The following is a 22,592-nucleotide window of genomic DNA, read 5'->3' on the forward strand; positions in this document are numbered from 1 at the left end:
CAGAATAGTGGCATGTCCTGGATCAATAACATTATTTATGGAGTTTAGACTCTGCAATTCAGACCCCAGTTTGAATTCACTTCTATAGTTCTAACTGTAAATCCAGGGAGTAATTGCCAACATCTGTGGCAGAAGCTGTGGCAAAGAAGACTAACACAAGTTCACAGAGCTCTTTAATGCTTTAAATTATTTACATCAATGCTCAAATGAGTCTAACAGAAAGGGAATTGTATTTCAGCATTTCTCATAGGTTACATCTCTGTTAGTATAATTTCTAAGCTATTTAAAATGAAGTGGTCTGAGGTATTGTCTGACAGACTTTTGAGTCTGTCTTGTCAGAAAGCAGATACTGAAGTGCACACAAAGGGACTATCCTTCCCTTTAGATGTGCATTGAAGTGGTTGAGATGAAATTTTACACCATATTAAAAAAAAAAATCAGTTCTTTAATTCTCTTTGTGGATTTTCAATCCTAAAGACTTCCAAGATTTTAACTTTTTTGGGGGGAAAAAAATCAGCACAGCTTTACCTTCTGCAAACCTTTTTAAAAGGCTTTTTCTCTTACAGATGTCAACTAACAACTAGAAACAAACTATCTCATTCATGTTCTTTCATCTCAAAAACTACAAAAGTCTTGAAAAATCATAACCAAAAACTTCCAGTACACAACTATGGTCATTTTTCTGTCCTGTGAAGGTGAGTATTTCATCTTTACAAGTAATGACAACTCTGTATAGATCAAACTTGATCTTTTCCTAATTTTCATAGTTTCTACACGCTTTCCCAGCTCTGTAAGACACATGAACCAATGATGATATGCTGAAATGCTTTTGCAAATGTACACATGCTTTTATCTGTGTGGCAAACAAAAATAATGAAACATGAAGTGTCACTATTACATTTTCAGTTTTTCTGCAAGCAAATTATGTTCAGCAGTAAGTGTAAATATTGAAGCTGTGTTAAAATTTCAGTGACTAGCTTTGCAATTGTTTTCATCCCTCATTAAAAGAGAGTCCTAACAAGCATTCTTTGCAGGCATATGTGACAAACTTTTCAGTTGTCTGGGAAATGTTTTGCTTTCAATTTCATACCAGAAATATTTCATGTGATGCTTTGTGTCACATTTTGGAACTTAGATTTTAAAATAGAAGTACAGTACTAAGGAGTTCTTCCTTTTTTAGGAGTTTATCTGGAATATATCTTATGCTCATTTCCTCATAAGGATAAAACCATGTTGGAAAAAAAACCCCTTTTCCTTATGGCTCTGTCATCCCATGCCAAAAATTCTAGTTTAGAGCTTTTACTTTCTGTATATAAGACTTGGTTTTGCCAGCATGGTTTCAATTGTCTTCTTGCAATATCATTTTCATTTCATTCTGGTATGACTACATAATGACATCTTGATGTTGGTGAAAAGAATTAACCAGCTGCAAAAATGCCACAGACTTTGCTAGAAGTCTGCTAATAGCCTGTTGTGGCCTCAGAAATGAGATGGAGGCAGATGGAGACCTGGATGGGCTGCGTTATGGCTCTTTGTCCCACTTGTCTTGCTTTGGAACACTTGCACTGCTCAAGTGTGATTTTACCTTCTGTCTCAACTTGGGGCTCTTTTAGACCAAAAGATTTTTTTTGGTGGCTTGTTGCTTTTGTGATAGCCCTCAGGCATTTTAAGTTCCTTGCACATCAGAAGTGACAGTATTTTGAAAGCTTGGTTTGTATGTGCTTTAAAGGCCACCAGTGCTATGGATGGACTGTCATAGGTCTAGGTTTTCCCTAACCTCCTGAACTTTTCTGTGCCTGCTTGGTGTGTGTGTGGTTTTTGTTTGGTTTGATTTTTTTCTTTTGTTTTTGTGTATTCTCCTGGATGTGGTGTTTTGGTTTGTTTGTTTTTTAAATCTCTCTTTGTACTTTAGTTGCTGGTCTCTTACTATCCCATAGTCCAACAGGAACATTGCTCTGGTTCTGTTTATGTTGCTATCCTTGGCAAGCACTAAGAAAATTGTGCCCTCAGCTTCAGATGAAGACCTTGTTATTGGAAAAGGAAAACTGACCTAGAAGGGAATCTTCAGGTGAATGTTCAGGAAATTCAGCTGGGAGATGTTTCTGGTTTTCACTTTAGTTGATATCTCTTCTCTGGAGCACGTTGCTGAGCATTTTACATAGAAACAGAGAAGGAGTGAATTTTATGAAGGGCAAATTGTGGACTATATCCAAGAGAATCAAGTGGTCTGACTGTAATCCAGATATTGGTACAGCTTGGTCTGTTAGATATCAGGGGGATTTAAATTTTACTTGCATCAAGGATTTAGTTATTAGTGGCACAGTACCAAGGTTCTTCTGCCTTTGCATAGATTTTCAAGCTACCATGAGTACTTGCTTTTCCTCTTCAGGTCTTTTCCTGTTGTATCAGATAAGAACAGGGCAGCATGTGCAGGGTTTGCATGCTCTGTTCCATTTCTCTTTTTACTTACAGATTGCTCACTTAGTAATTGCTATTTAAGCCTATTAAAAATATCACTCTTCACTGAATGGGGTTAAAATAGTAAAAAAGACAGGATTTAGTCTTGCTTAAATAAATAACTCCCTGACACCTAGATATTAACTGAAGTCTTAGGAAATACATTATTGTTAATTATAACACTCTTGGGATAATGTTAGTAGGAGTGAACTACTTACTTTGATTTTGGGCAGTATTACATCCCATATTTTGTTTAAAGAGCTATGCTTTGCTCAAGTCCAGACAAAATTATGTATAAGTAAAGTTTATTCTTGGATACATCTGGAATAAATTTTCCTGTCTTTATCAACTGAGGATGTTCTTTCTTCCCTTGACTCAAAGGTATATAGACTGTCAGAGGCAGAGAGTGTAGACCTGCAGGATCTGTGCATCTCTGTGTTTGTGTGGAAATTGCTTTAGGGAAGTTTGCAGCAGTGCAGGACCTGGCATCATTAAGAATTGTATACTTTCCTCACAAAACATAGAAGCAATGCATTGTGGCCAGCTCCCAAACTGTCCTTACTGTCCTTTGAAGAAGAGCATATATTTTCTTCTCAATTCCTAGCTTTCCCTTTCTGGAAGGAAATAATGATACAAAGGGAAGGAATGAAGATGACATCAGTTTTTCTTTGCAATCTCTTGGCATGTCACATTTATTACAAAATCCTGAAGGCATCTGGGATCTCACCAGTTCAAAGACTGGCACCATCCAGCAGTGGAGGGATGCTGAGTCAGTAGGTGTTAGTGCAGTGGTCTGATCCCTTTTTGAGTCTTTATGATAGGAAGACTTATCAATGCAACATCCAGTGCAGTTGGGAGTTCAGAAACAATCCATCAGATAGACAAGAAGTTATTTTTGACGTTGAGATTTTGATCTATTTTGGTGCTTGGGGTGATAACATTTTAGCTTCGTTCCACTGTCCTATCCTTCTTTTGTGAGATTATGAAGTCATGTTACACTTCTATCTTGACATCATCCACACCATCATGAGAGTGGTTTGTTGCTTGTTTCAGAAGCTTTGGGGAAAGAACATAATTCTGTACCTCTCAGATGTTTTAGTAGACATATTTAAGGAAGCCCATTACCTTGATCCACCACGTTCATAATTGTCACCCCCTTCCACCTGCTCTCCTTGCCTTACCCCTGCTGTTGTTTGTAGTTCTGCTCCATGCTAAGATGGCTTGTGACATTCTAGCTTGGGGCGTAAACACTAGAAGACAGGATTTGAAAAATATACATGAATAAAAGGTCAAAACTCTCCCAGAAAAGAATAAACTTCTTGGTTGCTTGTGTGTCTTTTTTAATGTGTAGTTATGAAAAGCAAATTAACCTTTGGGTTTTTGAGAGATTCACTGTGACAATGGTCCAGCTTAAAAATAAACAGCTGCTGCTCCAAGTAGTGTCCAGAGATGCTTGGGTTTATTCTGTTGGTCCTAAAGATCACCAGGTGTGCAGTCTTGGCTTTAAAGTCATGCTAATATTGCTCATCCATAGCAGCCTGGAAGGGCAGAAGGCACTGGCCTGTGTATGGGAGTTGCAGGGCTATTTTTATAACAAGGTCTTTGCTATGCTATTGGTCTCTTTAGTCTTAGCTGCTGTCAGGTTTGAATTTTTCTGGAGCAATGTTACAGTGGAAGAAAGAAAAGCTATAAACTTCTAAGCTTTCCCAGTAGCAATTGTTAAAAGAAAAAGTGGTGGCAAAAGAAGAAACACTCTGTAACTATGTCAGTCAAGGAAGGGTGTGTTGTTGACAGGTGCATGGTCCTCCTTCCCTCATATGAACTGAAGAAAAGAAAATTCCTGCTTCATTTGCGAAGGAGAAGACAGTCTTCTTGGGCTTGTAAGAACTTTCTGTCATGGTTTTAGAAATTTGGTTTGATTTTGGAGACTTGCCCCTTCAGAGGGTGGTGGTAAGAATGTAACCCTGAAAGAAGTTCAGGGAAATGAACAATTCACGATTCATACAGTGGACATGATGAGGTAATGACTAATATCACTGTAGGAGTGATAAATTATGGTACAAGAGAACACTGAGGACTATTTGTTATCTGACAAGTGAGGCAGAGCACCATTCAGAAAAAAACAAACGGCAAAAGTGTATATATGAATCTGGGAGATGTTTCCTTAGACTAGCCAACTTACACTTAGTTTTACACAAGAAGAATGCCATTTGTTTCAATTTGACATGTGAGATCAGTGTTGCCACATCTTTTGTTTTGATGCAGACAAAAAAGTCATTAACTATTTGCAGGTGATACTTTACACGTGATTCCTAGAGCTCTGCTGAGGCTCAAGGTCAATCAGTAACATAATTTCTGTCTAATCATTGATATTTTGAAAGGCTAGACCTGTGTGGTGTGGAGGTTTTATGCTGGTAATTTGACTGTATAGGCAAATATAATTTACATGTGGAGAGGTTATATCACAATGAAGCAGTGAGTCAGACTTTATTGTAGGATAATTCAGGTTGGAAAAGACCTCAAGAGCTCTATAATCAGCCTTCCTGCACAGAACAAGGTCTGAGCCTCTCTGGGCAGCCTGCTCCACTTCTTTACTGTTGTCATGGAGAAGAAAGTTCCTCTGTATGTCTGTATTTGCACCTCTTGTTTCAATTTGTCTCTTATTTTTCTTCCTCCTGCCACATACCCCTGTGAATAGTCTGGCTCCTCCTTGACAGGCTCATAATAGGCATGTTTGGGCTGCTGTTTAAGTCCCTCTGAAGCTGCTTTTTCTCCATGTGGGACAAGCCCAGCTCCCTTGGCCTCTGCTCACAGAGCAAGTGCTCTGAGTCTGGATCATCTTGGTGGCCCTCTGCTGAACTCAGTAATCAGTGTCTTGTTTGTGCTGATGGGGGATGCAGTATTCTACATGTAGTCTAATGAGTGCTAAGCAGAGAGGGATAATCACTTCCTCTGGCCATGCTCCCATTAATGCAGCTCAGGATGCTGCTGACCTTCTGCTCTGCCAGGGCATGCGGCTGGCTCACATTCAGCTTACATCTACCGAGGCCCACGGGGCCCTTTCAGCAGAGCTCTTCTCCAGCCAGTCAGTCCCCAGTGTGTATTACTTCAAGTTTTGTCCTTGTTGAATTTCATAAGGTTTCTTATGTCACTCTTCATATTTGAAACGGTGGGTTTTTTCCCCTCATTTCGATGGGATTTCACTCTGACTAAAGTTGCCGGACTGAGTAAACCATCTACGTAGCTACAGTTTGCCTTGCAGGAAGTATGCAAGACTTAATCCTTCAGTATCATTATCATGGATGATACATGGACAAGAGTGCCCAGTAGGAATATATTGCTACACTTTCTAGGGCAGGTAGAATCATGCTTTAATCACCTGCCATAAAAGGAAGAGAAACAGTTGCATTTGCTTACATTGGGTTACATGCATTACTTGCTTTTCACAGCAAGTTTTAAGTTCCCCTTTTCAACTAAAGCTCCTTACATTGCTGGCTGGCCAGGGAAGGGCTGACAGACTAACTCTGCCTCTTTATCTCCTCTGCTGTCAACCCTCAACCTGAAGAAAAATCTCTGGACCTAGAAGGTGTGCAGCTTAAACCACAGAGGAAATATTTCTTCTTTACTGGATGTTATTTCCTCTCAGTGAAGAACAGGCTAGGTTGAGACCCAAGGGATTCTGTGTAAATGACATATTCAGACTAAGCATCATCTGTGACAAATGTATAGGAAGAATATGTGATGCTCTCCTCATTAATTTAATTACCTTGACATTTGGCATTTGATACTATGACAGCCTGTATTCTGAAATGCCTTTCAGTCCTATTACTTCCTGAGAGAAACAGCCCTATCTAAAGGGCCACTTTAGGGGACAGGAATATTTAGAAACCATGTTTCTCTGCACTTGTGGTTTGTGTAACTATGGAGTAAGTGTTCACTGACTCCACAGTGAGGAAAGGAACGGACAAATCTGGCTTTGTGCATCAGTGCGGATGAGGAACGATGAAGTGAACTGCCAGAATTAGGATTTTCTGCATTCTGTTTCCTGAGCTCCCTGTAGAAGGAAGTAGTTTAATCAGAATAGTTTCTCCTCTAAGTTTTAATGACTGCTAACTCATCAGGCTGTAATAGCAACTGCGACTCATCGTAACTGACTCCAGTGCTATTAAAAATAACGCTTGTATTTATGGCTTTTGTAGGGCTTCATCTACTGTGTATGCAGAGCAAGTTCACTGCAGCACAGTCAGGAGGGGCATGCAGTGTGCTGCTTCAAACAGGCAATAGTCAACAGTGGAATGTACACTGAGATCCCATCAAACTTAGGGGCTGCTTGATAGGTTTTGAGACAAAATTTATACCTGCTGTTGATGAGCCTCGCTGGGTACAAAGCACATAAAATTAGCAGTATTCTCCCCTCTTTAAAAACATTTGCTCTTTATGAACCCTCAGAAGTTAAGTCTCATTATGGGAGGAATAAAAAAAGGAGCTGACTGGAAATCAGCTGGATTCTCAGCTCAGACCACAGCAAAAATCTGTTAATCTTACTGCTAAATCTTTCTCTTGTAATCCCTATTTTCCTCTTGGGTTTTCATCGCCTCATGCCACCAAGTTTCAATAGTTTCAGACTGAGACTTTCTGTTCTTGTGTCTCTACATGCTACTGCTGTAAAAACAAAATCTTTTACATGGTATATATGAAAAGTAAGGGACAGAAGTTCTGTACCCTGGCCAAGACCTGAGGGAAAAGCTCATGTCTTGTTTCATAGTGTTGTACTTTTTTTTTCCCCCAAAATTCTTTTCCAAGGCATGCCATAACACAGTATCTTCCACAGGTGTAACTCAAGCTGTATGTGATTAATAATTCACATTTTGTGCTAAAAGCAAAGCAGAGTTAATTTTGTATATTTTCCTTTCACTATTGAATACATCAGTTTCCCTAAAACCGAGCCTCTAATTGCCGAGCATGACTCACGCGTTATGTAACTAACTAAAACATTTTATAGTTTACAGAGAAGAATGTTCTTGTTCATTATGTGGATGAAAGAAGATTGCTGCATTTCAAATGACATATATAATTTAGACACTTACTTCTATGACTGTTTGGAACAGGGAATGAAGAGAAACTAAAATGTTTGAAGTGACTTGAGTGCTTCATAGTTTTTAATGTGACTAGCAAAATACACAGACCAATAACTTTTAAGACTGTGCTAATGGAAGTATGGCTCTGAAACTCTTAACAGACTTTTTTCCCCCTAATAACAGTATTTATTTTAAGACATAAGTAGGAATTATTATTCATCAATCTGTAAGAATCTGCAAAGATCTCGTATTTCTTTTCCTGCCAGTAGCTGTCTGCTGTGCTACCAAAATGGAGAGAGAAATGGGAACTAGTGTTTCAGACAGATTAGCCAGCTGGAAAGGAAAATGCCATGCCTGCTGTACTTTTGACTATTGTTGGGTGATTTTTTTTTCCTCGTCCTTCTAAATGCTAAACCTAACTCTAAAGTGAGAGGATGGAACATCCTGTATTTCAACAGTGATGAGTTTATTTGAGTAAGAAGTCAATTACGTCGTTGTGGCTGTGAATTGGGAAATATGTATGTAGTTGTGTTCTTTTCAGAGTATTATGGTCAGCTAAATGAAGCACAGCTTCTGGAACTTTGAATCTGACAACCCCCAAACATGCCCATGTTGTGGAAATTATCATCTTCTCAGACTTCTGTAGTTACATAATTTGGTGAATATGGATCTTAGAATCACAGAATCTCAAGGGCTGGAAGGGACCTCAAAACTTCATCCAGTCCAACCCCCCTGCCAGAGCAGGGCCACCTAGAGTAGGTCACACAGGAACTCATCCAGGTAGGTTTGAATGTCTCCAGAGAAGGAGACTCCACAGCCCATCTGGGCAGCCCCTGCCAGTGCTCCCTCACCTCAACAGGGAAGAAATTCTTCCTTGTGTTTCTTTAGAACCTCTTCTGTTCCAGCTTGTACCCATTGTCTCTTCTCATTCTGTCTTCTATCTCAATCCCATTCTGTCTTTTAAATTTCACAAGATGTCACTGTGTTTCAAGGGCCATTCTTGCTGGCAGCTAGGTTGTGTAATTCTCCAGCAAGAAGGCCGTGATTTTCTGAGAACTGTGAATCTTTAAAGTAGATGTAGTGGTTAGATACCTCTCAGCAACAGCAGTGTGGCAGGCTTATGTCCTAAGTTTTGAACTCCTGGTAGAAATTCATGTGAGATCTACGCCTTCTAAAAATCTCTCCAAATTGTTGAATTATTTATTTATATTCTGCTTCAAGGACAACACTCTTCAAGTCAAGAGATGACACAAAGGAGCCTTGGGCTGTATAAATATAGAATCTTTTTATTTTTTTTGGTTAATAGATACAGTACAATTTTTGACTACATAAGAAAGCGTTGTTTTCAGTGCATACATTCTTCAGACAGACAGGAACATGGCAGACAAACATTCCACAGTGTTTTGAGTATTATATGGCATTTAGTTTCTTTTCGTTAAATCCCATGTTACTGGATTCTCCCAGTTTTCATTAGCTACTTTGACAACTCAAGGTCTAAGGAAAAATGAATTGATTAATAAGGATGTGGTGGCTCTTGTTGGCATAGGCTTATTAAGCAGGACAAGGGGACACAGCTCAGTGCATACCACACTAGTCTTCCTGTAACCACAGCCCTTAGGGCATCATATTTGTTTGAGGTCCCAAATGACCCAGTCCAACAAGCTGCTTTTTCTATGTTAACACATTATGAAAACAACTGGTGAGTCCAACAAACAAGCCAGTGCTTGGGTTCAAACTATACAGTGACTGACTCTTGATAGGGTCAAATCCAGAAGTTGTCCCTGAATTTGACTTGCATAAGATATGGTGCTGGTGTCAGTATTTTGGCAAAATTATTACTTTTTTTTTTCATGTAGTATAAACCCAGGAAAATGGATCCTAGGTTTTGGCCATTGCTGATTGCAGGGAGGGGATTATTGCTACCTTCTGCATTTTCCATTCACTTTATGATAAGAAAAAAATTGTAGGCTGATGTCTGATACTTATCCTAACTCCATCTATCCAAGAAAACCCAATACTGCTTTAACTTGTTACTGTAGCTTTCTGCTAAGGATGCTTCCCTGCAGTGTTATCCTGTTGGTACTGGTGGGAGCTAGAGAGCATTGACCCAAGATCTCACCCTTAGAGCTGGAAGAGGGCTAGAGCAAATCTGTAAAGCAAGATGGGACATGACAAGGCAGTGCAATGCTTAGTGTGAAGGATCCTTGAGAACATAAGTCATAGAATCATAGGATGGTAGGGTTGGAAGGGACCTCCAGAGATCATCCAATCCAACCCCCTGCAGAAGCAGGTCAACCTAGATCAGGTCGAATAGGAACATGTCCAGGTGGGTCTTGAAGACCTCCAAGGAAGGAGATTCCAGTTACAGGCTTACATACCTACCTGCTGACTGACATTCCTACAGTATACAAGAACTCAAATACAAAGAGAGAAGTGTCTGGACACTCTAGGCTACCCCAGGCACTGGCCAAGCAGGCTAACTGAAGAGTAGTGCTTGTGTTAGTGGGATGTCTGAAGCAGAGCAGTTTATTCCTGCAGCCATCCCTAGCTGTAGACATCTTCAGCATTCAGTGGTTTCAAATTTCAGTGTTTTTTCTTGAGATTATTACTCAGACTTCAGGTTTTTATCTGGCCTTTCTTGATATCCTGGGTAGATGGTGTGGACCCAGCACCTTCCTAAGGACCCCCTTCTTGTGAGGATGACTTGGAAGAAAGTAAGAGAAGCCTCATTGTTTGAGAAAGGACTGGGAGAAAGATGAGATTCACATAGATAGTCACCAACCTTTGTTTTGCTCCAGATATCAAATATTGAAAAATAAATAGATTACAAATCTTGTCCCTTTCAGGGAAGGATATAGAGAGACTTCCAGATAAACCAATATAGTTTCCCTTGCCTATAGTGGAAAATGTTGTAAAGGGAGAAATGCTTGGTTTAGATCAGCCTCTGCAAGTGCAGAATAAACAGGAAATAGCAGAATGGGATGAGTCCCATGCCTGATCTGCAAAAGGCACAGAAAAGCAATCTAAAGGGACTGCAAAGAACAAATATCAAGAGAGATGAAAAGTGGAGAAAACAGGAGATAGGAAACCAGACTGTTAAAAACACCAGCCTGAACAATCACATGCAGGTGAAGGCACTTATCCTTGGAGACCTGTGTGGCAGGTAATTGTTGAAGAGAAGACAACACATTTCTGTGGTGAGCTCTGAGTTCCTTTGCCCTAATTCTCTGGGGTTACAGGTGGACACAAACAGTAGGAATAAGCACCATTAAAGAAAACAAAGGTGTGTGTTAATACCAGTTACCATTGAGCTGAGACAGGTTGGATAAAGCAGGTGGCTGACAGAAGTCTAGTAAGAATCCCTGAGAAGTCTGAAAAAATAATAAACCTCACATCATTTAAACAATTTGGCCCCTTCTGATCCTCTAGCCAACACAGCAGCCTTCAACAAAAACAGGCAGTGGAAATACCTCACCTCTACCATCAGCTGCATGGTGACACTTCCAGGAATGAGATAAACCTGCCAGATTCCTCCAGATTCCTGTTTCCTAACTGAAACTAAATAATGTGGAGGATGAGTGAGAGCTGGAGATACTTGCAGCCAAGACGAAACTACTGTGAAATGGCACTTATAGGGAACAGTAAACTGGAGCCTGGCCTGCAAGCATTAGTGAAATGTTTAGTAACAATACTTAACTCTTTTATGTCTGGGTATCTCTTTCTCTTTTGACTAAAATGTTACAAATTTTACCATATAAATGAATCACTATATTTGTTTCTACTAAGTAAACTATATACAGCACTGTAAGAAAAGAACAATAATTAAATTAAGGGAGGACAGAAAAGGGCAAACAACATATTAGTAAATAAAATAGAAGACATGTGTTCAATAATACTTTTCGGGCAATACTTTTGCTTGTTACATTTACTATAAGGAGGAAAAAAATCATCCACTCAAAACAAACATTGGAAACACAGCTGCCCAAACATCACTCACTTGCCATTTCCAGAACAATTGAAGGCCATTATTGAGTGTTCCAAGGGTGTCTTTGCTCTCTGGAGAACTGGCCCTCAGTGCTGCTCAAGGCTGCTGATGCTTTTGCCACTGCAGACGAGCCCTCAGGCTTCAGGGGCTGTCAATGCAACCAGTGTTTTAAAGTGTGTCTTGAGCCCTTGAGCCTGCACTCTTGTTTTCATGTCATCTTGCATGATGCAGAAAGGCTGATAGACGATTATTGAGTGCTGCATTAGGGTGTCTGCTCAGGTGCCACCTGGAAACATCCTTCATATTCCTCTGGCCTCAGAGAAAACTCGACAGTTCATCCTTGATAGGTTGTGAAGAGATTGTACTTGGCTCTCTTAGAAGCACACAGTTCACACAGCAGTGTTCCCCATTCTTTTTCAAAATAGAGAGCATACTTGCAGGTTCTTTTTCCTATGTATACTTATTTTAAAGTTCATAAGCAAAGGTTTAAGTGTTGCCAGAACAAGGCACAACAAACCATCTCGTATTGATGCCAGTAACAGTCGAGCCAGACAAACTGTCTGCACCTTTTTTTCCTTTTTGCCACACGAATAAGTTATTTCCAAAAGAAGTGATTGATTATTTCATCAGAGCTATAGATAGTTAATTTACTGTGTGATGAAAAACTGATCTGATGAGCTTTCTGGGGCTCATCAGATAAATTCTTTCCCAGTAGTTTCTGCTATTATATGCCCAGCTTAACACATAGGTACTAAAATACAGAGAAGTGCAAAAATGACCATAAAGCAACTCCAGACCACAACTATCTAGCAGGTCTGCTCATGAGTCACTGCAGGCAATTTCCTTAATACATTGAATCTGAAGTCAAGGAGAAGGGGAAGTGCAGTCCCAAGAGCCTGTGCTTCAGATGCTTTAGCATTCACAGTTAACGTGGTGTGGGGTTTGGAGATTTGTTTCCCCCTTGGATAATACCTGAGGCTTGTTTGTGTTTACTTCAATGTAACCAACTGTAACCAATCATCCAGAAATGTTTTCCTCACTGCTGAGAGGCTGGTTTTGCCTGTCTTTGCCAAGGTAATGGAATTGTTTGCAAGTGTCAGATTTTTTTTTCTCTGTGATCATGAAGAAAAATTCTTTTTCTCTGAAGAAGTCAAATCTGTGTCAAGTCCTAAGAAGAAAACAAAATGATTGTGCAGACCTTAGAAGAAACTGCACGGTCAGTCATTTAGAGATCAGGATTTATAACTGAGGAGCTTAGAGCTTTGACTGGCAATGACCATCTCTCTGATCCTCGCTCTTTCTACTCGCAGCCTAGAGATGTTTTTCCTTCCTGGATTTCTGAAGTCAATTCTGATTGTTCCATAGCACATAATGACAGGGATTATTTGCTTATTTTTGAAGTTGTTGTCTGTATGCATGGGACCTGAGAATGCATAATCTGCAGACCAACAGTCCCTGCCACACGCAGCTTTTGGGTGGAAGGCAACACGCTTTGAATTTCTCAATTGTGAGAACTTGTGATCCGTTCAGCCCTGCGTGGTCAGGCTGCAAAACCAGCTGTAAATTACCATTAACCCATGAAAGGGTTAAATGCAGAGGGCATTGCACATCATACCCATATTTACCTTGGCAAGACAGAGACAAGTATATGTCCCATATGCTACAGTTTAGCATTGGCTGGTATTCCCAGGATCAAACTCTTGGGCATCTGCCACAGAATCCAAAGGAAATGCCTTTATTTTTTCATGTTCTTTTTAGTAAATAGCCTATGTGCAGAAAGGAAACATAAAAATGCTGCTACCATGTTGGTGCCTCAAGGGTCTATGTGCATTTATGTGTGACTCTCACATTGCTAGTGAGTATTTTATGCACATTCACACAAATGTGCACATGTGCTGGGAAATTCTACTTAAACCTAAGAAGGTTCTTATTTAAGGCAGTGATTTTGCCCTGCTATCATTATAGAGGCATCTCCATCAAAGTTCTCTATTGCATACGTGCTAAATGAATTGCTGTTTGATGAAGGAGAAGGCACAGGGAAACAGATTTAACAACACTGTGTGCTCTGATGGCTCAAAAGGCCAACCTGCCTGTTGGTACAAGTACTATCTGCTTTCCCTGTGCCATGTCATTTTTAGGAGTAAATATTATAGGTAATGGAAATTATTGAATCACAAATTGTAACCAAAGTACTCTGGGTTAAAAAATATTTGTAGAAGATATGATCTCAAGTTAAGAATGATATTTCAATGTTAGACTTTCTCCCAAAACCAAAATTTTAGTGTGTATGGCTGCTGTTTCCAGCTGATCCCTTACAGGATCGCCTAAACAATCCCTGCAAGGTGTGTGCAGGACCAGTAGGATGAATCTTGTTGTCACAACCAGCTTAACGTGACTCTTATGGACTAAAATGTATGTGAAGGAACTTGTAAATCTGCAAATGCCAAAAGAACAGTCCCAGCAAGGGGAGGAAGGAGTGGAAGCAGTTCTGGGTTACAGCTCACTCTTACAACTCTGATAGACAGAATTTTGATTTACTGCATATATTGCAATAGGCCTTTAAAGACAGCAAAGATGTCTCTTAAAATGTTTCTATTCACATCAGAGATGTGCCAGAAGAAATACAGGAGCCACTGTCCTGTCAGATTTCCCTTCTGTTTTAACCCAGCCTCTTTATCCAGGCATGGAGGCGTGTAAGAATCTAGCATGGCTAAGAGGTGCAAGATACCCTGACTTGGGTTGGGCTGGTTACACTGGAGGGGCCGAGTAGTGAATGACAGAGTTGTAATCCGGAGGTGGGCTGTGGCATTCCAGGTTTGGATCCATAGGGAGAAGCACAGAGTCTTCCAGAGTGAAGTCCATGGTGTCCTCCTCTACCTGTACTGCTGGCTGGTATTTGACAGCCTCACGCTCGTGATCAGCTAATATGGATTCTTTGCTCTTGCTAACAGCTCTCCGCCTGTTGGGAACAAACAGCATGACATATTGACCCTGTCTCAATAAGCTTTTGCCTTTATGTGCAATTAATGGTTGAAATTCTTTAAAAATAAATATATAAAGCATTTCAGTTTCCTTTTGCAGCATCCTGTATGACAGTGACATTTAGAGACTGGATAAGGGCACTGAATTAAGTATTTCAAATAAATGCAGGAATTGTGTTGCCCTGTCTCTTTAGCTCACTGCACTTCAGTCCACTGTATATATATCTCTCCTAGTTATAAATGCACCTGTCCTATACATACAATAATATTCTCTCTGATTCTTCTGACATAGGTCAGTAAAAATTCAGCTCTTCTGAAAGCAGAACTGAAGGCTATGACTTTTATTGAAGTATAACAAAGGGTGAAATAATGAATAATCCATGAAAGACTCTAATTTAAAATGATTTTGAAAGCAAGAGTGTGTGTTGAAACAGTCCTGCAGTGTAGGGCAAAATCTCTCTTGTAATCTCTAGCCCTTTAAAATGAGTGAGCAGTGAGCTAGTGAAGGGCAGTGCTTTTCAGCTGTTACAGCTGCTGGCCTGGAACTGATGCTATTAAGGAGAGCCAGCTTTCATCTTCTGCTGTCTTCCTCTATTATAGGTGATGGAGATGGTGGGAGAGAAGCAACTTACATCACATGGAGCAACCTCAATGTTATAAGTAGGAGAACCCTGGAGAGGATTTGTATCACCAGGTGACCTTAAGGAACAGCGAGTGTTGTGGAGGAAAAAAAGGTACTTTCTGACATAGTCTGCCTTACAAAGAGTGTTTTGTTAAGTGTGGCTTCTGCTGTCTGAGGAATTCTTTGGAAGAGGTCTGGATAATTTAAGGTTGATTCTCAGAAGGATCTCAATGTGAGAATGGCTTTTGAAGCTTCTCCACTTTGCGTAGACTCTGTAACATGCATCTTTTTGGGATAAGCCTCACTCACAGACTGATTGTGGCATTGCTCATGTCTCCCTTCAGGATGACTTACAAATATACAGTGCTCAGTCACTTCATATATGTTTAGAGGAGTACAAAGCTACATTCTAATGACCCTAAATCAAATCTGAATAATCAACAGCTCATCAAATGATTTTCTATTTCATTACACTTATTTTACTTGTACTGCTGCACTATTTACAGTCCCCAACAGCTGATTATGGATTCAGAGTGTGCTTTAGAAAGAAAGCAAAGCCAATTCCTGCTCCAGAAAACAACACAATCACTAAGAGATAGGTACAGTCACTAGAGAGAGTGGAACAGAAATCATGACTAGGAGAATCAGCAGATCCAAGACCACCTCAGTCTGGCTGACAGAACTAACATCAGTACTGCCACTTTAAATTTGTGCTAACTCTGGAAAGATCCCGAGCATGCAGGGCATCGGCCAGAGCAGAGCACTGGTTTATGATCTGTGCACAACCACACCAAACAGCTTGTAGGGCCCATCTGTAAATTATCTGTCTCTGTAGTTCTCTTCTTGAGGGAGTGTGTGGAAAAGGTGATATACTGTATATCATGGCTCATGAAAACAGTTACTAGTATGTTCAGCCAAATTCAGACCTAACAAACAGCTGCAATGAGAGACTGGCTGCTTTGTAGTGGCCTCATTTTAGTGTGCTGTCGTGGCTTTCCACAGCATGCTGGCATCTCTAGCTTTGTCTCTAGGAAGTGAACCCAGGACTCTTGGCTTGTAAAAAAGACAGTTCATCATGTCTTACACATCTAGAAAAAACTTGGGTTCTAGGATTTCTGGAATGCAAAGGCAGAGATTATAAGTTAAAGCTGATGTTACTGTGCCTTTAGAACTGCAAAAGACATTGAAACCAAACCTGTTGAGTGGCAAAGTAGAAATTCAAAATGAATAGTAACCTTGAAAACTTCACCAAAACTGCAGCAAGTTCTACTTTCACAATGCAAGTTTTTTCTCTTTGTCCAGAAAAAAAAGGTGAGTGGAAGCATCTTCCGTGTACTGTGCATTTGGCAGCTGGCCCTTTCTATACACACACGCCTCCTTGGTAGATAAGTTCTTGCCTGGTGTAAGCAATGGAAGCACAGCTTTGCCTCACTGTTTATTTATGTATTTTTCTTTTTGTTGCTGAGTTTTATTGGCTTGTGTCAGACAATTCTGTGGATGCTCTGGCTTCTAATTTACTAGGTATTAAAGTTGTCAGTGGAGACACAGAGAAGCTTGAAAGTATCTTTTTCACTTGGCTCTCAGCCTGCATATCTCAGAGTGCTGGAGAAAAGAAATGTTATTAGGGTTTAGTTTTACCACACAATGGGAAATTTTCAGACCTATATAGAGTCCCAGCAAGTGTTCCTGTTAGGTTTCTGCCCCTGTAGGTCAGGAGCCTGGATATCTGGGAATGACTCTGCCTGTCACTGGAATCATGCTGATGTTTGAAGAAGGACTCTTAAATGCTGACATTTAATATTTGCTGCAAAGACAGAAAGCTGATCAGTTAGGTCAGAAGCAATTAGCTATCTTATGGCAGACCAAAATGCAATTAACTTTCAAAACTGTTCCTTTCATCTAAATGCAGTTTCTAAATTAAAGCTACCCAAGGATCTTTGCATTTTTGCCTTTAATGCTCTATGTTGGTGACATTCCAATCTACTCCATTCATGCTCAGCAACAGAGAGCAGTACATATGCTTGGACTGTATATTGGAAAGGAGACTGCAGCATCCTTTTTCTGACTGTCCTTGAAATATCATTTGCCACATAGAAACTGCCACACTGAATCAGACATCAGTCTGCCTCTGGCAGTGGTCAGTACTTGATGCTTCAGAGGGAAGCAAAAGCCCCCTTGTGATCTGAGCCAATTGTACTACTGTGTATAAGATAGAAAAATCCTCCTTGAGCCTCACCAATAAACATTTTCTGATTGAAGGCATTAGATTTGATGAATCACACAGTTATACAGCTGCAGACGTTAATAATGGTTATGTCGTTAAATAATTTAATGAAAAGCTAGTCACTTGGTTCAGTGCTTCTCTTGGGTTGGCATCACACTGCCCCAAAAAATTTCTTTGCTGATTTTGCCTCTGCCTGACTTGAAAGTGTAGCAGCTGCAGAAGGTGATATGAGCAGATTTATCAAAACATCTCTTAACTGTCTCAGCCCAGTCCCACTTGACTGTGAGTGTTCTCACCACAGCACAATATTGAAGATGTGGAGTGTGAATACCATGACATTCCACTGAAACACATTTGCTCACTCACCCAAACTGGTCATGTTTTACACAATGACCAGCCTGAAAACCTGTTTGTCCTTGCAAGAATGTGTACTACTTGGGGTGGGATAAGGGGAAAGGTGAGAATCTGAACACTGCCATTCCCTCACCTCAAACAGATTTTGTAAGGTAGAAGAAGCCTCCTTTAATAATGTGTGCATTTCTTTGGAGTGCTGATTGGGGAAATGTGTTTTGCAGAACGTGGTGAGCTGGCTTCAGCCTTGTTGGTTGAGACTGGAGTTAGCCAAGGCACAGCACTGGACTAATCTCTTTCAGAAAGATACCTACAAGCTAGGGAGATCTCTGGGGGAAAGTGCAAAAGTGTCAAAAGCACCAGAGGAATCAATACTAGAAGACTTAAGAGAATGCAAATCAGTAGAAGCAAATCATCTAAGAGTGACATTCATAATTACCAGCAAATTCTGCTGCTCTTCAGGCTGTATATTCTAATGACATGCACACATGCTGTGTCTGTGTGGAGGCCTGGCAGTTAGTAAGTCTCATCTCGTCCAGGTGTAAGCTTGGACAAGAGTGTTTTAGTGTGGTTCTGTAGATAGTGAGAGCCATGAACAGTTCCCATTTTTTTTACTGCACTGTGTTGGGTTTCTTGGTACAGATTAATCTGAGAAGTCTAGGAACTCAACTCAGTGAAGAAAAAGTTAACCTGAATATGAAAGTAATGTGAAAGTAATATTTCACAATATTTGTAAGGGTTTTCTTTGTCAATGTTGCTTAGGAGGTGCCACAGAGGATGATCCCATAATAGCTAGAAGTTGTAAATGGCCTAAAGAGACCTTTTTATCCTACCGTATGAGCCAGAGATCTTGGTTAGGGGTAGAAAGAGACTGAAATCATCACAGAGCTGGGAAATCATTACTGGAGCTGTTTATTTTATGTGTGAAGGAGCCAGTTTCTATTAGCCTAAATTAATGGGGTTAATGACTTGAAGAGGAGCATGCAGAGAGAGGACCAGAAAGCACCCAGCCTGACGAGAGACTACAATACTGAGTGCGGCACTTGTTCCCAGTGCTGTGAAGTAGCTTTGCAATGAGATGCCCAAATATCATGCCTTCAGTAGGAAAAAATAATAGACCATTGTGTCCATGTAGAAGTCCTGGCCTTGTTCAGAAGCTGTGCTTTAAGGAAAGATGAGAGATTGGGCTTGAGTGTTGCCAAGTAGAGCAGTTTGTCTCGTGGCCACATCTTACAATAACACATAGGAGCTGCAGGGCTTTATAACAGCTTTCAGAGGTGTTTAATGAGGCACAGAGTGATTAATTTTTAAAGACTTTTCTCCAATGGAAGAAATAAAAGGGTTCTTTTCTCTTCTGATAGTTATAACTGATTCACAGTTTGCTTGAATACATTTTAGGCAGGGTGCTGTGCAGTGGGTTCCCCTCTGTCAGTATCAGTGCATCAGTAGTCTACTCAAGGTGTTATGATCAAGAATTCATTGGTTTGAAACATTTCTGCATACAAAGTTCAGCTAATGTGAAGCTTTAACAGGTCAAAGCCATCCACTCATTAACTGTGAGTCCCCTTGCATGTGTGTCAAAGTTGGTCAGCTGTCCCTGCCGCTTCTCCAGCACTCAAAATGCTGAGAGATGAAAAGCACTGCAGTCAAAACCTGCAGTCAAGCCGGGGAGCAGAGCCTTTCACAATTCTCCTTTTAGTCCTTGCCACTGCAAGCACATGGTATAATCTTGGAAAAGAGTGGCTTATGTAACTCCCAAGTACCTATTCATTGCAAGTTACTTACAAGAGCTCAAGTCAGAGCTGCAAGGTGCTGTGTGACACAACAGTATGTTTGCTACCTCTGTGTGCTCATCACAGAAGAAAAATCTTTTGAAATGAAGTTCTGCTATGGAGCAAACATTTGTGTGCCTCATTTTACTGAGATGGTGTAAAAGGATTCTAACCCAGTCAGCCAGGTTGCATTTTTATTGGGTATGTTGTGTTGCCTCATGCTCCTGAGCAAAATCAGTTTGTTTCAATATTACTGACTTGCCTTAGGCCCAGGTTGGCTTTGGCAAAGGCAGAGCCCTTAGCAATGTGATCTGGATGCAGCATCCAAGGCCCAGAGCATATCAGCTGAGCCTCAGCTGGTGTCATGGGACTTGGCCAGGACCAGATAAGTAACTTCAGAGCAACTGAGAATAATTGGGGTGAGGGGGGAGAAGGAAAAGAGATGGAGGGAGGACAATAGAGCAGCTATCAAAGCTATTATAATTTTAAACAATAACTTGGTTATAGAGTCTCTGAGAGAATTTTAAAGCAGTGCTTGCCAGTACTCTGTTAATATTATAAGAAGAAACCTGACACCAGAGTCATCCCATCATTAAATCCCTCCATGTTGGATGTACTAACTCTATGTACTAACTCCAGTGTCATTATCCCAGTCCGTGTTTCTGTATCTCTCTACAACTACTGTTTTAACTTTAGACTTCAGCAGTATAAAGTGCTTAGAGCTCAGAAATGGTTAGTTCTGTCTAACAGTGGTCCCAGGTGCAGAGTATCAGATTCATCTTCAATAAACTCTTGACACTGACACTGCATGGTGTGTAGTGTTGCCAAATTTTAAACTTGACAGAGAAATGAATGCAAGATAAATAAACAGAAAGATTTTGGCAAAGATAATAAATGCAGCCACCCTGGTTTAGAAAACATGCTAAGCCTTTGAACACTTTTGTTTTAGAAAAGAAGGACTGTTTGAAAAGGATCCAGGGTAAATGTTTTTTGATAGAGATAAAGTCACCCTTGTTGTGTATCTCCCTCATTAAATCAGCACTCTCTTCTGGCCTCCCCTAGACTATTCTATATGCATTCAAGGCTTGTTTTTCAAGTTAGCAGTGCGGGAGTGCCAAGGGGTGTCATGTCCTCAAATGAAAGGGCATCAGGGTGCTCTGTGGCTATGTTAAAAATGGAATTTGTGCCAATGACAGTCTGCAAGATAAAAAAAAAAAGAATGAAGCTGACAAAATAGCTTTCTCAGCTGGAACTCAAACACTCAATGAAGGATGTGGCCAAGAAAAAACACACCTCTCTCCATTCAATGGTAGCTCGGGTCCTGGGAATAAGGAGAGAACAAACACAGCTTGCTGCAGAGTTTGCTTTTATAGCAGACCTCTGTTGAGATGGTCTTTTGCAGTCTGCCTGGCACAAAGTACCAAGTATCTTGCAATGAATGGAATCCCTATGGAGGTGTTGACTGTAAATGGAGAGAGTCCCAGATAGGATGGGTCAGGCAGAGATTCACTGAAGCCAACAGGGCCATGTTACTTCATGTTCACTGTCAGTGGGCCTGAGAGCAGTTCATAAGGGCTTCCTGGAAATCTCAAAAGAACAGGCTGTTATGGAATTGTGGTTCTAAACTGTCTGGATTTTTTTTCAGTAAAAAGCCTAGAAGGGGGAGATGGAGAACCCTCCTCTGGTAACTATTTATCTAGACAGGAGAAATGCAATAGGAGAAACAGCAATCAGAGGTGACTGACAGAAGCTTTAAGAAGGATAAATCTTACTGGAGTAGCTGTTTGTGTGTGTGTATTGGATTTGTCTTAATGTGACAGCATGCATAAGAGAGGTAAATTAGCCCAGGTAAAGCACCATAATAATGCAGTTCCTGACATTTCGGCTCCTTTTTTTAGAGCTGGTGCCATTTGGTCTCCATAGCAATGCAATGTGCTGTGCAGAAATCCTCTTGGCATGTGCATGAAAACACAGAACAGTATCAGTACTACAGGGGAAATGCTTATGAACAAAGATGTTCCTGAAGTCACACTCCCATCCAGCACAATCTATAGCAATTGGAGGTTCTCTGTTAGTGCTGCAAGACTCTCTGGCCTTCCTTATGTAACCTTTTCCTCTTTTTCTCTTGCCTTCAAACATCTAGGAATTTATGGTTTTAAGGATTGGAAAGACAAAGCAAGCTCCTTCCACCTTGCTTTTCTCTCAGAGAGGCAGTGAGCCCCTCTGAAACACTGTTAGATTCTGACTATGAATTCATGTGAACTCTCCCTTCCTATGTAGAAGTTGCATTGGTTTTTCTCATCTTTTCTTTTTAATATGGAAAAGAGTATTTTGATGAAGAAGCAGCAAGTGCTCTGCTAGGAAAGATAATTGAGTTTGATATAGAGGAGACTAATAGAAATCTCATCAACAGATTTCAGAGAAAACTCTAGGCAATTCTGTGTAAGGCTAATTAGCTGAATTAACTGAATAGACATGGGATTCCATGCTACAGAATTGTTTTTTGGTATTTTGGGTAACTGTTCTTTGAAATCATACAGTTGCCATTTGAAGTGGTGAAATGAGTTTTTATTCTTATACTTTTCTTGGAAGGTGTTTCACTGCTAGGTCAGCTCTCTGCATGGTTCTTACAGAAATGTCAAGAACTGTTAGTTAAAAGCTAAATATCTGCTTTTCTTCTTCTGTGCTTGTCTGTAGTACAAATGGATAAAACATGTCACAACTTCTCTTTGTAAACCAATATGAGCAATATAGTTCATAGAATCAAGAAAGTGGTGGGATTAAGGGACTTGCCTATAGGACTGTCTACATAACTATGGTAAAGCAAACGTAGAAATCACAGTTCTGGCAAATGCACTTGCTTTGCCATGCTTAGACTGTGCTTTACTATACATGCCTTCTTAACTGTCCTCACATCCCATCAATTGCAAAGCTGCCAGTCCTTCTGTGTGTCTAAAGTTGAGTATAGCTTTGTTAGACACTGGTATAATCATAAATGTTCTTTTATGCATTAATAAATCAAGTTCTTCAAACTTTGTTCTGTCAGTTGAGAACAACAGAGATGAAGTCAAGAAATAGCTACAAGTAGATATGTCAATTCTCAGCTCTCTTGCTCCTGTTGT

At 40.3% G+C, this 22,592-nt stretch overlaps 1 protein-coding gene across 2 annotated transcripts in view; it reads right to left on the reverse strand.

Moving 5' to 3' along the window:
• Positions 1-8,801: 8,801 nt before the first annotated feature.
• LOC104559025 (vascular endothelial growth factor receptor kdr-like) overlaps positions 8,802-22,592 on the reverse strand; it is a 130,012-nt gene continuing 116,221 nt past the window's right edge. For both annotated transcript variants that reach the window (XM_010203820.2, XM_062006738.1), the window contains exon 30: positions 8,802-14,479. In XM_010203820.2, the coding sequence (XP_010202122.1) occupies positions 14,269-14,479 (211 nt within the window). In that variant the 3' untranslated portion in view covers positions 8,802-14,268. The remainder of the gene's footprint in view (positions 14,480-22,592) is intronic.

The sequence above is a fragment of the Colius striatus genome, chromosome 13, assembly GCF_028858725.1.
Source record: "Colius striatus isolate bColStr4 chromosome 13, bColStr4.1.hap1, whole genome shotgun sequence".
NCBI classification, from domain to species: domain Eukaryota; kingdom Metazoa; phylum Chordata; class Aves; order Coliiformes; family Coliidae; genus Colius; species Colius striatus.